The sequence below is a fragment of the Myotis myotis genome, unplaced genomic scaffold (genome assembly GCF_014108235.1).
Source record: "Myotis myotis isolate mMyoMyo1 unplaced genomic scaffold, mMyoMyo1.p scaffold_m19_p_1, whole genome shotgun sequence".
Classification (NCBI taxonomy): domain Eukaryota; kingdom Metazoa; phylum Chordata; class Mammalia; order Chiroptera; family Vespertilionidae; genus Myotis; species Myotis myotis.
In genome coordinates this window covers 90,763,504-90,782,255 of record NW_023416313.1, presented here as the reverse complement: position 1 = coordinate 90,782,255, position 18,752 = coordinate 90,763,504, and the positions used below count along the sequence as shown (strand labels likewise).

The 18,752-nt window shown below is 37.1% G+C and overlaps 1 protein-coding gene across 2 annotated transcripts in view; it reads right to left on the bottom strand.

Annotated features, from left to right (window-relative positions):
* The window catches only part of YME1L1 (YME1 like 1 ATPase), a 58,630-nt gene that overhangs the window by 28,920 nt on the left and 10,958 nt on the right, over positions 1-18,752 (bottom strand). The window contains exons 3-9 of one of the 2 annotated variants that reach the window (XM_036344801.1): positions 18,201-18,363; positions 12,283-12,381; positions 7,017-7,091; positions 5,990-6,099; positions 4,617-4,767; positions 4,148-4,231; positions 1,398-1,480 (exon numbers count right to left, since the gene is read on the bottom strand). In XM_036344801.1, the coding sequence (XP_036200694.1) occupies positions 1,398-1,480; positions 4,148-4,231; positions 4,617-4,767; positions 5,990-6,099; positions 7,017-7,091; positions 12,283-12,381; positions 18,201-18,363 (765 nt within the window). The remainder of the gene's footprint in view (positions 1-1,397; positions 1,481-4,147; positions 4,232-4,616; positions 4,768-5,989; positions 6,100-7,016; positions 7,092-12,282; positions 12,382-18,200; positions 18,364-18,752) is intronic. The other variant, XM_036344809.1, reaches the window with a different exon arrangement.

Below are 18,752 nucleotides of genomic sequence, written 5' to 3'. Positions count from 1 at the left end.
CTATGGTTGCAAATATCAAAAAATTTCTATATGTGACACGGCACCAGAGTTAAGTTAGGGTTTTTCAAAATGCTGACACGCCGAGCTCAAAAGGTTCGCCAGGACGGATCTAGAGGGTATTATGCTAAGTGAAATAAGTCAGATAGAGAAAGATAAATACCATATAATTTCACTTACGTGTGGCATCTAAAGAAAAAAATAAATGAATAAAACTGAAAGAGACTCATAGATACAGAGAAAAAAATGGCTGGTTGCCACAGGCAAGTAGAGTTGGGAAACAGATGAAAAAGGTAAAGGAATTAAGAAGTACAAATTAGTAGTCACAAAATAGTCATGGGGATATACAGTACAACATAGGGAATATAGTCAACAATGTTCTAATTACTATGTATGGTGTCAAGTAGGTGTTGAAAATATCAAGAGGATGGTCTAACCCAGTGATGGCGAACCTTTTGAGCTCGGCGTGTCAGCATTTTGAAAAACCCTAACTTAACTCTGGTGCCGTGTCACATATAGAAATTTTTTTATTAATGCAGTCATAGTAAAACGAAGATTTATATTTTTGATATTTATTTTATATATTTAAATGCCATTTAACAAAGAAAAATCAACCAAAAAAATTAGTTCGCGTGTCACCTCTGACACGTGTGTCAGAGGTTCGCCATCACTGTTCTAACCACTATACTGCATACCTGAAACTAGCACAAAATAATACTGAATATAAGCTGTGGTTTGAAAAATAAAATTTTAAAAATAATAAAACTGTGACCTTTATCCCAGAACTCCCCATCCTCTTTACACCTTGCTCCATTTTCCACCATCATCCTTTATCACTTAACATCTATTATTTCCTTATATACCATATATCCTTGTCCAATTCCTGTTAGAATTAAAACTCCATGAGAGCAGAAATTTTTTTCAGTTCTTCTATCCCAGTACGTAGAACAGGGACTGGCACTTAAAAGACACCATTAATTATTTGTCAAACCAATGATTTAATTAATTGCCTATGAACTAGCAGTGAACCATTCTATTCACTCAAGGATTAGATCTATGCACTCCAAGCTTCTAATGATGGCTTGGTCTTTCCGGTAACCAGCCCTCATCGCCCACCAACAGACACCTCATTAGGACAGAAGACCCTCCTTATCATCCAAGAAATTCCAAGGGATTTAGAAGCTCTGTGTCAGAAATAGTGCTCTAAGGCCAAATAGTTGAACAAAAGATGCTTCCAGTTCTCTCATCACATAGGAAATTATGAGTGTTTTAGGAGCTCTGCTCTAGGTACTGGGTGCAGAGACCAATATATATATTTTCTATTATTCACACCTTTAAAATAAAATATTAACCTTATACAGTTAATGTTTAAAGAGGTGAAGGTAAACTTTTTAACTTACTCCTTTAACATGCTCAAAGGTGACATTTTTCATCTGGACAGGATCTACTGCAGAATCAAGCCCCGTTGTTGTCCGGAAGCGGACTAAAAGAAAGAAAATGTTCATATGTTTAAAAGATTCATATAATTCCAACCACCTTATTTTTTCCTAAGCAAGAAAGCAAAGCCCAGACAAATTATATATCTAACTTCACATACACTAAATTAGAGTGAGGAGTAAACACTAGGTTTTTTTGGATTTGTGGACCATATTCAAGGAATAAATGACTCACGTTGAAATTACATCATTGTATTTTCCAATTAAAATTAAGGATAGCCAATGACAGAAATCTTAAATCAATGGTTCTCAAACTCCAGAATGCATAAACATCACTTGAAGTATGTTAATGCAGGTTCTCAGGTCATGGCACAGAAGTTCTGGTTTGTAGATTTAGGAAAAGGGCACTGTAGAGTTTGCATTTTTAACAATCATCTTCAGTTATCGTGATACAACCAGTCAGGGATCTACACTTCGAAATATTTTGCCATAACAAAACATACAAATCTAGGCATTTAAAAATAAAAAAGTAAAACTTAACACTTGCACTTTTTAAATAGCCTTCTTCCTCTGACAACTATTATTATATGCTGTTAGATGAATTACCAATAATGATATCACTAAGAATAAGAAAGGTAGTAAAAGCCCTAGCTGGTTCGGCTCAGTGCATCCGCCTATGGACTAAAGGGTCCTGGGTTCGATTCAGATCAAGGGCACATGCCCGAAGTTGCAGGCTCCATCCCCAGTAGGGGACGTGCAAGAGGCAGTCAATCAATGATTTTCTCTCACCACTGATGTTTCTATCTCTCTCTCCCTCTCCCTTCCTCTCTGAAATCAATAAAAATATATTTTTTAAAAACAGATAGTAAAAGTTTGATAGAATAGTAAAATATCTGGGATCAACTATGGGGAACAAGCAAATCAACTAGGCAACGAAAAGCTTTCTTAAACTTCTCCCCCTTTGGTAAACTTCCAGACTAGACAGATATAAATGAGTAAACTAAGTAATTTCTAATTTCCTCAAAATAAGTCACAACTATTATCTTTAGGATACTGAAATATAAAAGCCAAATGTGAGCAGGCAAAAACTTAGGATTAACAAGAAATACTTAGCAAATCAAGAGCATACAAGTCGGGAGAGCAGATTTAAAATAGCAATTCTAGAATACACATAATTAGTTTAGCCCACTAAATTACTTTTTAAGACTTTAATATGCTGAAACCGGTTTGGCTCAGTGGATAGAGCGTCGGCCTGCGGACTGAGGGGTCCCAGGTTCGATTCCGGTCAAGGGCATGTGCCTGGGTTGCGGGCACATCCCCAGTGGGAGATGTGCAGGAGGCAGCTAATCGATGTTTCTCTCTCATCGATGTTTCTAACTATCTCTCTCTCTTCCTCTCTGTAAAAAATCAATAAAATATATATATATAAAAAATTAGAGTTATTACCCTAAGGCAGTGCATTACATACTGTAACGTGTTTTGCAAAATGTAAGCCATTAATTAAAAAAAAAATCAGAGGTCAAGCCATCCCTCCCTCTAACAACCCACTCTATTATTCTATACTGGGTTTTTTTTTTAAAAATTCCTGTATATTTTTTTTACTGATTTCAGAGAGGAAGGGAGAGGGAGACAGAGAGAGAGATAGAACCCGCAACCCAGGCTTGTGACCTGACTGGGAATCAAACCTCGACCTCCTGGTTCATAGGTCAACGTTCAACCACTGAGCCACACCAGCCGGACACTGGTTCTTTTTTTAAAACAGAAGGAAGCATGAGATGGTGAATCTAGATGTAAAAGCGATTTCTGGATGTTAAAAACCCCGTCTCAGGTTTCAAGTCACACAAAAAACTAAAAATATCTCAGGCTACATGCGAGTTCTAGGATGAAGTCCTGATCCAAATCAACTGATGTTCTTAATAATACATCAGTTTTTTTCTCTCAAGGTAATCACGAAGAAAGTAAAAATAGTAGTTGAAAAAGCAATTAGAGCCACTTAAACCTCACATTACTTCATTTCAGATTGGGAAACTAAAAAACTATAGGACACATTTAATTTTATATAAAGTAATTTTTAATTCATTCAACTTATTAATTTGTCTTTAAAATAACTGTATCACTTTGTACTTTGTACTGCTATTATAAAATTCTGCTGCATTTTTTTTTAACTTAATAATTGGACCGGTATAGATATCCCTGGCCAGGTGGCTCAGTTGGTTGGAGCGTCATCCCATACATCAAAAAGTTTAGGGTTTGTTTCCCGGTAAGGGCACATACCTAGGCTGCAGTTTCAATCCCTGGTAGAGGTGTGTATACACAGGAGGCAACTGATCGATGTTTTCTCTCTCTCTCTCTCTCTCTCTCTCTCTCTTTCTCTCTGTCTCCCTTCTTCTTCCTCTCTTTAAAAAAAAACAAACAATAGTGAACCTCTGTGAGGATTATAATCTAGGAAACCAACCACTATCACTACTAGAAGTTGAAATAACATTTTCACTTTAACACAATCCTTGGAACTTTCACAAAACATTATTTTCTCAAAATGCGCAAAACTTGAATTTGTACAGTGCCTAGAGAAACTTTTCTTGTAATCCACAAATCAATGTAAAGTTTTCTTTCTTTAAGTCTTAAATATTAAATAGACTATGAAAAAGAAATGAGTATGTGAAATATTTTTTAAGATTAAATTAGTACATCAGATAAATAAAAAGAAACTTTACCAGATAAAAATGGGTTTTTTAAAAGTCCATAAATGCCTAATAGCAGCAGAACAAAGAGAATCAGACGAGTTCGTCTTAGAGAATCTGGAGAAGAAAGAAAAAGCCGTAAATCAAATGATATCAATGAGAAATGACAGCTCAATGAGATGCAAACATTAGGTTACTGATGGTAATCATATTTCATCACACACTTTTCGGACCTGGTGTTCTTTTGCATAATTGCCATAATTTCCTTTTAGCACCTTGCTACCAAAAACTTCATAAAGCCTTGACTTTGGTTTCTCAGTTGAGAAAGGGAAAAATACTAGCAGATATTTCCATTTCTGCACAACTTCAGTTATAAACATAATACAATATAAACAATTAAAAACTGGATAAGTAGTAGGAAAGTTATTCATAATCACTTGAAGGTAGAACTTTGACTTCCTTTCATATACTCTCTTCAAACATGAATGTCAAATTAGCTTACCATTGGTTTTTTGTGTTAGTGCTTGAGCTTTCAGAAAACCCTCTGCAAAACCAGTTTTAAATGCATCTTGGTGAGCCTCAGGTATGTTTTTGGTTTTCATGAGTTTGTCCAAAGTCTCAACATCTGATCCCCTGTCCCGCAAAAGAAATCCCTAAATACACAAGCAATTCATTAGTATTAACTAACTGTAAAAGGTAGTAACACTCCCCAGAAATATTCTGACCACTCACACACTCAAAAATTTATAGAAATTCTAGAATTTTTTAATCTTATTGTTAGTGTGACAAATTTTATAAAAACTCAATAATAAATTACTTAGTCAATGGCTAGGAAACTAACAGTGGATCCTATACCTATGTCAATTAAGAAATTCTCTGTAAAAACACTATACTTAAAATAGGTTGACTTAGGGTTCTAATTGCTTGATGTTCAAACTCCTTTGATGAATAAACAATTATCTGAATGCTTTCCATCTATTGGAGAGAGATATATAAAGTTTTGACATTATATCAAAAGTACTAGGTATGGTGGTAAACTAAATGCTACCTAAGGAAGTCAAGAAAGGCCTTTCAGAGAATGGGATATCTTAGCCACAGAGAACAAACAGCATGGACAATCTAAAAAGGCATGAAACAACAGTCTTTAGAGCTGAAGAACTACAAGATTATGTGACAGGACTTTAAAATGCAAAAGAAGAAGAAAGTAGGAGTACAGAGGGGGTTACACATTGAGAGATGAGAACAAAAAAATGTAAAGAAGAGAACAAACAATAACATGCCTTGTGTTTCATGGCAGGTGACAATAAAGCAGGGGAATACAATTATGACATGTAATACATTTTAGACAGACTGGTGGGTGGCAGTCTGGAGGCTAAACTGAAGGTAGTAAAACTAAAGGCATGGAGACTACCTGAGTGCCTGTAACCATTTCTTGCCTAGATTACTGTAAAAGTCTATGCAATAGACCTGGGAGGGGATAAAAAAGAGATTTAAGAAGCTGGGTTGGATCAACAGGATTTTAATGATCAATAGGACTTAGTGACTAATGGATGTGGGAGATAAAAGATGGACACATCAAAGTTGATCAGCAGGCTACTAGCTTGAGTGGATGCTACTCATAAGCAGGTATAGGTTGGTAGGGAAAAGAAATAGAGTGAGATGTCTAAGGCCAATGGAGAGATAAGTCTGACACCCAGAAGAGTTGCTGTTAGGATTACACAGGATACTCATCCTTTATAAGTAGAAAAATGGAGAAAATTAATAAGCCTGCAAAAGAACTCAGATATTGAAGGTTCTCATTTTAATAACTACAAAATTATTGCTCTTTCAAACAAACAAACAAACAAACAAACAAACAAAAATGGTCTAAATTACCTTCACAAATGATGGTGCTATATACTGTGTTTCTGCTAATCTTTCAGAGGTGGACTGCAGACGTCGTGTCCTTGATTTTAACGTTTTAAAACTCCGAGACTGTATGAAAACTGAATGAAAGTGTCACATTTACTTCTCATTGTACATTTTGTACAAGAAGAGAATTATGCCTAAGATTCAAAATGCTGACACCAGACCTGTACATCCTAGGTCTTCATCTTATTTTTTAATAGTTCTTTCCCTGCCACTTCAACACACTTGTCATTATAATGGATTGATCTATGTAATCGACTTTACTTTTATTTTGGTAATTTAAAAATGTAAAAAACAAAAAACAGATGTGTATCAAATAAAAATCAGTGTCTCCTAATTCCTCAAATCCCACTCCTACTTCCTATAAGTAACCAGTTTTTGTTAATTCCATGACTATACTTCTATGTGTTTAAACACATGTTCTTTCTATAAAAATAGTATATACCTTTCTGCCATTGTTTTCTTTCACTTAATATATCATGGACATTTTCAAAATAGGTCAGACAGTACATTCAGCTTAATGGCTGTTTATAGTTTTCCAATTTTTTATCTGGATAAAGCAATTTATTTAACTATTTCTCTACTCCAGACATTAAATGCTTCCTATTTTTTTTAAAAAATACATTTTTATTGATTTCAGGCAGGAAGGGAGAGGGAGAGAGAGATAGAAACATCAATGATGAGAGAGAACCACTGACTGGCTGCCTCCTGCATACCCCCTACTGGGGATCCAGCCCGAAATCTGGGTATATACCCTTGACTGGAATCGAACCCTGGACCCTTCAGTCTGCAGGCAAACGCTCTATCCAATGAGCAAACCAGCTAAGGCACTTCCTATTTTTTATTGCTAAAAATAATGCTGCAGTAAAATTCTTATGCCTATTTTCTTACAGTACATGCAGACAAAAATCCTAATAGTAAAATTGTAAGATTTACATGGTTTAACACTTAAGAAATTGCCCTCTAGAAAGCTATTATCAATTTATACACCCACCAATGAATATGATTATCCTTTTCTCCACAGCCTTTGCAACAATGGGTAATATAAATCTTGTTAATTTGTACACATCTGATGGACAAAAAGTAGTATTTTATTTTAATTTGCATCTTGGAATAGAAGTGAGAGTAAAATTTGGAAAAAAAATTATTTTTATTATTTTTATTTCTTTAGTAAATTGACTACTCATGCATGACCTGTGCACATATTTTCACTTGCAGAATATGTATACTACCCTTCAGTTATATTTATTTCATACATTTCTTTTAATGTCTTTGTCTCTTAATTGATACAGTAATTTATAAAATTAATGTAGCCCTATCTTTTAATCTGTAGTTTTTTTGCATTGTACTTTTTATTAATTTCATAGAGGAAGGAAGACGGAAGAAGGAGAGAGAGGTAGAAACATGAATAATGAGATAGAATCATTGATTGGCTGCCTCCTGCATGCCCCCCACAGGAGATGAAGCCCACAACCTGGACATGTGCCCTGACTAGGAACTGAACCATGACCTCCTGGTTCACAGGTCAATGCTCAATCACTAAGCCACGCTAGCAGAGCTTCTGTACTGTGCTTTATCATAAGTAGAAAAATGGAGAAAATTAGTAAGCCCACAAAAGAAATCCGATATTGGAGGTTCTCACTTTAATAACTTGAAAATTATTGCTCTTTCAAACACCCAAACTATGATTTTAAAGGTAGTCTACTGACTTCATCTAATACTTTGATTTTTTTTGTCAGACCTTTACCTACTTAGAACTTTTGTTTTAATGTAAGAAAAAAATCAGATTCTGTTTTGTTTTGTTTTACATCCAAGTTTAAAATCAACTTAATTTTCATAACAAGTCTTTACTAGAATTGTACTGAATTGATAAATGTAGGTGTGAATTGATATTGTTATAATACTAAGTCCTTCTATAAAGGATTATGGTATTTTTCTTTGTATTTTACTCAGCTCTTCCTTTACTTCTTTCAGTGAAGTTTTCTACACACACACACACACACACACACACACACACACAATGTGTGTATACATTATGTTGCATGTTTCTTGTCAGGATAAAATATTTAATGGGTTTTGAAAAAACTGTAAATAAACTCTATTGCTAAAATAACCATTGATATTTATGCATTTATCTTGCATGGTATCTACGTAATGAACTCTTACTACTTGAGCAGCCTTTCAGTTGATTTTCTTGAATATCCTGATAAACAAGCATCTTACCTAAAATTATAATTCTGCTCCCCCCTTTTTTAAATCAGCTGAGGATATTTTTCCATTGATTTTTAGAGAGAGGGGAAGAGAGAGGGAAAGACAGGGAGAAATATTGATGTGAGAGAAACACATCAATTGATTGCCTCCTGCATGCACCCTGACCAGGACCCGGGCCAGCGAGGAGCCTGAAACCGAGGTACATGCCCTTGACCAGAATCGAACCCAGGACCCTTTTGGTCAGCAGGCAGATGCTTCATCCACTGAACCAAAGCGGCTAGGGCCCCCTTCTTTTAGCTTATATATAATTCCCTTCTTTTTCTTTTTAATAACATTGCTCAGAACCTCCAAATTACTGCTGCACACAGGATATCACACACCTTGTTTCTAATAATAATGAGATCCAAGAGCTATCCTTAAGAAATTAAAATTTATACTCTAACTTTTTAAGAATCTTTAGGAAGCACAACAATTAAAATATATCACACAGCTTTTTATCATACACTGAAATAACATTGCTTTTCTTCTCTCTTTTACTCCTTAATCATAATTTTTAGCACATTGTAAACTTGCTTTTTCAGAATTTACAGTTTCCGTATCTATATTTTTAAGCTAAATCGATCCTTTGTATTTTTTGTTGCTAATATTTTAGTATCAGTCATTTCATAAAATAAACAGGGAAGCCTATTTTATCTTTTCCTTATTAATAAAATAGTTTGAAATAGCAGGAGACTGCTAATCCTGGAAAACAGAATATAACCATAAAGACATCCCAGCCTAGTGCTTTGGGGCAAAGGAACTGTATTTCAAAACTGTCACTTTTCCATTTTTACAGTATTGTCTTATCTCTTATTGTGTCAATTTTGCTAATTTATAGCTTGAATAATTATGTTCAAACACATTTTTATTTACAATATAAAACTATACACAGCATCTTGTAACTTTTTTATTTTTTATTATATAAATTTCAGGTGCACATTATAATTTGACTTCTGTACATACTATAAAATTATCAGCCCCCAAAACCTAGTTACTATCTATCACCATGCAATTGAGCCTCTTCGCCATTTTTTGCCTATTTCCCAATTCCCTTCCTCTATGTTCCCTTCCTTATCTGCTCTGTATCAATGAGTTTTTGCATTGTTTGTTTTTCAAGATTCCACATGAGTGAAATCATAAGGTATTTGTCTTTCTCTTTCTGAACATTCTTATAATTTTATAATCTTCACTAGAGGCCCGGTGCATGAAATTCATACACTAGGGGGTGGGGGGTCCCCTCAGCCCAGCCTATGCCCTCTTGCAGTCTGGGAGCCCTAGGGGGATGCCCGACTGATAGGGAGGCAGACTTCAGGCTGAGCGGTGCTGCCCCTGTGGGAGCACACTGACCACCAGGGGGCAATTCCTGTATTGACCGCCTGACCCCTGGTGGTCAGTGCATGTCACAGCCACCGGTTGTTCCACCATCCAGTTGATTTGCATATTAGCCTTTTATTATACAGGATTATCTGTGGCAGGTCTCACTTTTCAGTTCTAATATTGTTTGTATTTCCTTACTGTTTCTTAGACAGATTTGTCTGTTCTATTTTCTTAATTTTTTTTCCAAAGTAAATTTGTTTTTGGCTCATTCGTTTGTTCATTCATTCTTTCAATCATTCATTCATTCATTGTTTTAATCTTTACTCAAGGGAAGATATTTTTCCATTGATTTTTAGAGAGAATGAAAGGGGGGAGGAAAGAGAGAGAGAGAGAGACAGACAGACAGACAGACAGACATTGATGTGAGAGAGACACATCAATTGGTTGCTAGCCAAACACGTCCTGACCAGGGCCAAGATTCAAACTTGGGACTCTTCAGTCCACAGGTGAGCCAACACTCTGACCACTGAGCAAAACTAGCTAGGGCTGTTCTTGATTTCATTAAGTAAAATGTTCTTGCTGTTATATTCACTTAATTTCATGTCTGTTTTGTCCATATTAATTTCTATTTAAAACATTCTCAAAATGATTGTTAATAGATTTATTTCCCATCCTCATTTCCTAATAGCTTATACAATGCTCGATATATCAGTATATCACCAACCCAAACATTTTGATATGCAGATTTTCATTGTGGTTCATTACTAATTGTTTGTCATTTCAGTTTTGATTTTGATATTTCCCTTCAGTCACAAGAAACTCAGAAAAGTATCTTTAAATTTCCACATATTTAGGTTATTTTTTTAAAATATATTTCTTTATTGATTTAAGAGAGGAAGGGAGGAGAGATAGAAACATCAATGATGAGAGAGAATCATTGATTGGCTGCCTCCTGCACACCCCCTACTGGGGAACGAGCCCGCAACCCAGGCATGTGCCCTTGGTCAGAATCGAACCTGGGACCCTTCAGTCCGCAGGCTGACGCTCTATCCATTGAGCCAAGCCGGCCAGGGCTATTTAGGATATTTTTTAACTCTCCTTTCTGTTATTCGATTTCAGTTTTGTTGTATGATCAGAGACCCTGACCTCTGAGTTATAAATGTTTTGAAAATGAAGATATACTTCATACCCTAATACAGTTATAAATGTTTTGAAAATGAAGATATACTTCATACCCTAATAATTTTGGTCTCCATGAATATTTAAAAATATATCATTCTTAAGTATATTTCTGTCTTCTGCATTAACAATTTCTTCAGAGGATTATTGGTCTTGTTACTCAACTTCATGCATCTCTTTCATGCTGCAAGCTTTCCTCAAATATGTGAAGAGTCTTGCTAATTCATTGACAGGTTTCTTCAAACCTACCAAGGTTGTAAATGCATTTAGACTATAAAATATAGACTTATGGTGAATCAGCAGGATGCCTTCAGTGTATGATTCAAGTCCAAAAGCAATCTGAAGTACTACTGTTGTTTCTCTCTTCAACATCAGAGTTCAAACCAGGAGTCTTCAGAGACAAACTCTTCTCAACACACACACACACACACACACACAGACCCATATTGCAAAGGTGTTTCTTGCCAATTGTAGCCTAAAATTTAAAAGCTGTATCTGCTCTGCAATTGGCCCATTTCTTGATATCTTTCAACTGTTTACTATATCAACCATCCGAGAGCCCATTATACTTTATTAGAACTTTGTGGGTTTTACTAAGTTCCACTGGAAATAGTATAGACTTCTTATACTGAGTTCCATAAAGGTAGATAGCATCTGTCATTTTTTTTTTAATATATTTTATTGATTTTTTACAGAGAGGAAGGGAGAGAGATAGAGAGTCAGAAACATTGATGAGAGAGAAACATCAACCAGCCGCCTCCTGCACATCCCCCACCGGGTTGTGCCCGCAACCCAGGTACATGCCCTTGACCGGAATCGAACCTGGGACCTTTCAGTCCGCAGGCCGACGCTCTATCCACTGAGCCAAACCGGCTTCGGCAGCATCTGTCATTTTTATTTATTACTGTGACCTAAAATCCATCACTACTGCCTGATATAATGTTATCATATGATAACCAATAAATATGAATAAATGCATATTTGATTTTGCTAGCAATTTGATGCCATCTACTTCATAAACTACTAGAGGCCCAATGCACAAAATTCATACAAGGGGCTCAGCCCTCTCAGCCCCAACTTCGTCTGGAAGATCGTTCAGGCATCTGGTCTAATTAGCATATTATGCTTTTTCATTATTATAGATGTATGTAAAGTCCTCAAATTTCTGACACATTTATGAAATCCCTCTTCTTGCCCTGACTTCTCATTTTTCTATTTTTTTTCTGTCTTGCATTAGTATTTTGAAAATGAGGGAAAGTAAGCAAATGTGCTTAGTCATTTTGAAGCAAGTATACCCTAGGCTATGATTTACTATGGCATTTATCACATTCAAAATTTAGCTCCTACTTTATATTTTCCATAGATATACCCAAACTAAATAACAAATACTCTATAAGTTTTACTGTGTGCTACAAATGAATGTTTTCAATAGTTAGCATCATTAAGAAAGACAAATCAGAATTTATTAAATACATCTATTTTTTTCCAAAATAAATAAAGTCATTGCTTCATACCTGGCCAGTACTGAAGATCTGAACAAATGCTCTTCAGAGTTCTTGAATGTTGTCTGTACAAGCAAGAGGAACGTAAAGTACTAAATACATCAATATAACCTAGAGGGGAAATGAAAAAAGTAAATGTTTTAATTACAAAACCATAAAAAAAATTCATATAAAACATAGTTTTACCAAGTATTAGAAAAAATCAAAATATGTTTTGCCTTTCATTTGTACATACTTTTATATATATATATATATATATATATATATACACACACACACACATATATATATATGTATACATATATATATAAAAGCACTGCTAATCTATACTAATAAAAGGGTAATATGCTAATGAGACCAGGAGACCTTCCGGTAGACATTCTGGACGTCCTTCCAGACAAAGCCACTGTGGCAGAGCCGAGGCAGAGGTGGTTAGGGGTGATCAGGCCAGGAGGGGAGGGCAGTTGGGGGCGAGCAGGCTGGTGGGGGGGGAGCAGTTGGAGGTGAGCAGGCCAGCAATGGGGCAGTTAGGGGCATTCAGGCCAGCAGGGAGGGCAGCTGGGGGTGATCAGGCCAGCAGGAGGGGGCAGTTGGGGGTGATCAGGCCGGCAGTAGGGGCAGTTAGGCGCAATTAGGTTGGCGAGGGGGGGGGGGGGGGGCGCAGTTGGGGTGAGCAGGCTGGTGAGGCAGTTGGGGGTGATCAGGCCAGTGGGGGGATAGTTGGAGGCGAGCAGGCCAGCAGGCAGAGTGGTTAGGGGCGATCAGGCCAGCAGGAAGGCAGGCAGGTGAGCGGTTAGAAGCCAGCAGTCCCAGATTGCGAAAAGGGTCCCAAATTGGAGAGGGTGCAGCCCGGGCTGAGGGACACCCTCCCACCCCTAGCCCCCCACACACACACACACACGAATTTCGTGCACCGGGCCACTAGTCCAAATATAGTTCTTCACCACTTTACTATCCATCACTTGTCAATTGTGTTATCTGATATACAAATATAGCAGCCAATGAAATTAAATTCAAATTAAGTGGTAAAAGACATATATGTGTAGCTAAAGTTACTTTTTTTAAAATATATTTTTATTGATTTCAGAGAGGAAGGGAGAGGGAGAGAAACATCAATAATGAGAGAGAATCATTGATCGCTGCCTCCTGTACGCCCCACACTGGGTATCGAGCCCACAACCCGGGCATGTGCCCTTGACAGGAATTGAACCAGGATACTTTCAGTCTGCAGGCCAACGCTGTATCCACTAAGCCAAACCAGCTAGGGCTAGCTAAAGTTTCTTTTACTTAAGAACATAAAAAGATAAAGAATCATTATTTCCTAGAGACAATTTAAAATCCTCTAATGAACAATGTGATAAAACCAGATATACTGCGATCTTTCTCTCTCAAGGCTTCCATAGATTTGGAACAAAGAATGGTTCTTCTATAGCTATAAGCCATGAAAACTTTGGGGTTCCTTCCTAAGTCCTATTCTTAACTAATGGGCCCCATCCTACTTTATTTACATGAGCCTGCAGAAAAGTTATGAAGAAACAACAAAAACAGTGGTTCTCATCTGTCCTTGTATCCCAGTAAGGATTCAATAATTCTTCTAAGAACCCTTAAAGTCAGAAAACCCTTCCTAATACCTCTGTCTGCCTAAGCCTAAAAAATGGCTGGCAGTAAGGATACATAAGTAAGAAAACTAGAAGGGCATAATAGTAAAAATATGACAAAAATAATAATAATAAAAATTTTACTCTACTGAATACTTACTATGGGCCACAGGACTTTAAATTATTTCATCTGGTCCTCTAAAGTGAAATAATTAGAAACCATTAACAAAACAACAAGAAAGCCCACTGTACGGGAGAAGATACTTGCCAATGCTATCTCAAATAAGGGTTTAATCTCCAAAGTTTACAGGGAACTCATACAAATTAACAAAAAATAAACAATCCAATCAAAAAATGGGCAAAGGACCTAAACAGACACTTTTCACTCAAAAGAGGACATACAGAAGGCCGAGAAACATGAAAACATGCTCAAAGCCACTAATCATCTGAGAAATGCAAATCAAAACAACAATGAGGTACCATCTCACACCTATCAGAATGGCTATCATCAACAAATCAACAAATGACAAGTGCTGGAGAGGATGTGGAGAAAAGGGAACCCTCGTGCATTGCTGGTGGGAATGCAGACTGGTGCAGCCACTGTGGAGAACAGTATGGAGTTTTCTCAAAAAATTAAAAATGGAACTGGCATTCGATCCAGTAATCCCACTTCTGGGAATATATCCCAAAAAGCCAGAAACACCAATCGGAAAGGATATATGAACCCCTATGTTCATAGAAGCACAACTTCTAATAGCTAAGATTTGGAAACAGCCTAAGTGCCCAGCAGCAAATGAGTGGATTAAAAAACTGTGGTACATCTACACAATGGAATACTACGCTGCTATAAAAAAGGAACTTTTGCCGAAACCGGTTTGGCTCAGTGGATAGAGCGTCAGCCTGCGGACTGAGAGGTCCCGGGTTCGATTCCGGTCAAGGGCATGTACCTGGGTTGCGGGCACATCCCTGGTGGGGGATGTGCAAGAGGCAGCTGATCAATGTTTCTCTCTCATCAATGTTTCTGACTCTCTATCTCTCTCCCTTCCTCTCTGTGAAAAATCAATAAAATATATTTTTTTAAAAAAAGGAACTTTTACCACTTGCAACAGCATGGATAGACCTGGAGAGCATTATGCCATGAGAAATAAGCCAGTTGGAGAAAGATAAATATCACATGATCTCACTCATATGTGGGATATAATGAACAATATAAACTAATGACCAAAAATAGATCCAGAGACTAAGAAACACTGAACAGACAGTCCAACCTCAGAGAGAAGGCAGGGGCGGGTAAGAGATCAACCAAAGGACTTGTATGCATGCATATTAGTATAACCAATACACACGGACAGTGGGGGCTTGTCCTGGGGACATGGAGTGGTGGGGAGATCAGTCAGGGGGAAAAAGGAGACATACTTAATACTTTAAACCAGTGGTCCGCCGACCACTGGTGGTCGTGAAGTCCAAAAGGTTGGCGACCACTGCTTTAAACAAACAAACCAAAAAAAAAGAATCCCCCCAAAAATAAATAAAGTGAAATAGTTATTCCTCACACTCATATGAAAAAAACAGCAATTAAAGAAATTAAATAAATACTAATCAATCAGAAGCAGAATTGTATTTCATCCTAATCTACTCCTCACTCTTTTTCTGTTGTTGTTGTTAATCCTCACTCAAGAATATTTTTTCCATTTATTTTTAGAGAGTGGAAGAGAGGGAGGGAGGTGGAAGGAGGGAGACACACAGAGAGAGAAACACTGATGTGAGAGACACATCGATTGGTTGCCACCCACACACCACAACCAAAGCTGTGGATCAAACCTGCAACCAGGTCCGAGACCCTCTAACCACTGAGAAACACGAGCTAGGGCTAATATTTTTATTATTGACATTATTACAGATGTCCCAAATTTCCCCCAATTTTGCCTCTTCCACCCAACCCCTGACCCACCTCAGGCTTTCACCACATTAGTATTTGTGTCCATGGGCAATGCATATATGTTCTTTGGTTAATCTCTTCCAGTCTCCCCAACCCCCTCCCTCTAAGATCTGTCCATCTATTCCATGTATCCATGCCTCTGGTCCTATTTTGTTTGTCAGTTTATTTTGTTCATTATATTCCAAATACAAGTGACATCATGTGCTATTTGTCTTTCTCTGACTGGCTTATTTCGCTTAGCATAAAAATCTTCAGGTCCGAGCATTATGCTAAGCAAAATAAGCCAGTCAGAGAAAGATAAATATCACATGATCTCACTCATTTGTAGAATATAATGAACAACATAAAACTGATGAACAAAAACAAATCCAGCCCTAACTGGTTTGGCTCAGTGAATAGAGCGTTGGCCTGTGCGGACTGAAGGGTCCCAGTTTTGATTACGGTCAAGGGCATGTACCTTGGTTGCGGGCACATTCCCAGCAGGAGGCAGCTGATCGATGCTTCTCTCTCATCAATGTTTCTAACTCTCTATCCCTCTCCCTTCCTCTCCGTAAAAAAAAATCAATAAAAAATATATTTTAAAAAAAAAAACAGATCCACAGACAGAGAAGCATCGATCAGACCGTCAAACCTCAGAGGGAAGGTAAGGGCAGGCGGGGGTAAGGGGAAGAGATCAACCAAAGGGCTTGTATTCATGCATATAGTAAGCATAACCAATGGACACAGACACCAAGGGGGTGAGGGCATGAGTGGGAGGCTGGGGGGGAGAGGGGGGGTCGGGGAGGGCAATGGGGGACACATATGTAATACCTTAATCAATTAAAAAAAGTTTTTTTAAAGAAAAAAATAAAGTCTGTGATTCTAAATCAATCAATCAATCAATCAATCAATCAAAATCTCCAGTCCATCCATGCTACTGCGAAGAGTAAGAGTTCTTTCTTTTTTATAGCCAAGTGGTATTTCATTGTGAAAATGCCCCACAGCACTCTTATCCACTCATCTACTGATGGGCATTTGGGCTGTTTCTAGGTCTTAGCTATTGATAACACTGTCATTAACACAGAGGTTGCAGATTCAATTCCCAGTCAGGGCACATACCTAGGATGAGGTTTCGAGCTCCAGTCGGGGTGCTTGTACTGATTTTAAAAATCTGTTCTTGCCCGGCTGGTGTAGCTCATTGATTGAGTGTGGACCTATGAACCAGGAGGTCATGGTGTGATTCCAAGTCAGGGCGTATGTCCAGGCTCCATCCCCAGTAGGGAGGCATGCAGGAGGCAACCAATCAATGATTCTCTCTCACCATTGATGTTTTTATCTCTCTCTCCCTCTCCCTTACTCTCTCTCTGGAATTAATAAAAAAATATATATATTTTTTAAATCTGTTCTTTTATCAATATAGAACAAGTATTTTGACAAGCTTCTAACATTCCTTGTTTAGGCATCATCCAAAAAGAATTCATAAAGCTGACATCTCTTCCAACAAAATACCCACTTATTGTTACAAGACTCAAGAAAATATGTAGACAGTCTATAAAAAAAAGGGACTGTGACAGTTTCTTCAATATATTCTGAGATTAGTAGTATGTTACATGGAATGCAATATATGTAGTATAATGTATTAGATCCTGGAACAGAAAATGAATCCTAGTGGAAAAACTAGTGATTTGAAAAATTAAACTTTTATTTGGTAAAAATCTAATTAAGTCTATAATAATAGAAGTCTGTAGTATAGAACTTTGTACTACCTTTACAACTTCTCTGTAAATCTAAAATTATTCCAATATAGCCCTAGCCAGTGTGGCTCAGTTGATTGGATGTCATCCTGTATACCAAAAAGTCACTGATTTGATTCCTGGTCAGGGCACAAGCCCGGGTTGTGGGCTTGATCCCTGATGGAAGGGGGGGGAGGGGGGGGCGGCCAGGGCGTGCAGGAGGTAGCCAATCAATGTTTCACTCTCACATCAATGTTTCTCTCTCACTCTCTCTAAAATCAATAAAAATATCTTTTAAAAATAATATAAAATAGCCCAGCTGGATTGAGCATTGAGGTTCGATTCCTGGTCAGGGCACATGCTCAGGTTTAAAGCTTGATCTCCAGTGCGGGGCATGCAGGTGGCAGTCGATCAATAATTCTCTCTCATCACTGATGTTTCTATCTCTCTCAAACTCTCCTTTCCTCTCTGAAATCAATAAAAATATATTAAAAAATAACAAAATAAAATAATTCCAATATAAAAAGTTGAGAAGGAAAAGAAAAAGAAAGGAAAGAAGGGAGGAAGGAAGAAAGGAATTAAACAAGTAGCAAAGAATCTGGTACACAGTGATTGTGATAATCACTACTATAATTATTAATAGTATTAAAATTAATTAAAACAAAAAATATATTAACTTACCATATTTATTTTCAAAGAAGGACTGTGCAGAGACATGAGATGTATGCCAATGGGAAGAAATGTTTTTGCCTTTACAAATTCCAGGAAGTAGACTGTCTACCAATTGATCAATCTGTCCAATTTTTAATTCAGATAATCCAAGGTCCCTTAAGTTAAGCACAGGCTGTAAAACATTAAGTCAACGAAGTAAACATTAATGCTATCAAGATATTTAATTTATAGAGTACTCATCAGTTGAAGCAATATGGGTTTTTAAAAATCTAACAAATATACTGGTTTCCTTTTTCTTTCTAATATATAAATTGGTGAAAATATTTTCATAGTTCTTGTTTTCTTAAGGTCAGGCATGTGAGTTTTGACAGAAGTTGAAAAAAATTATCTTCTCAATGGTATCATCACTAGTCTTCAGAGCTTTAAAGCACCCTCCAATCTCTAATGCCCATAAACAAAAGCCCATCTATATTCTATATATATAAAAGCCTAAGCAACCAGTCGACCAAACAACCAGTCGCTATGATGCGCACTGACCACCAGGGGACAGATGCTCAACAC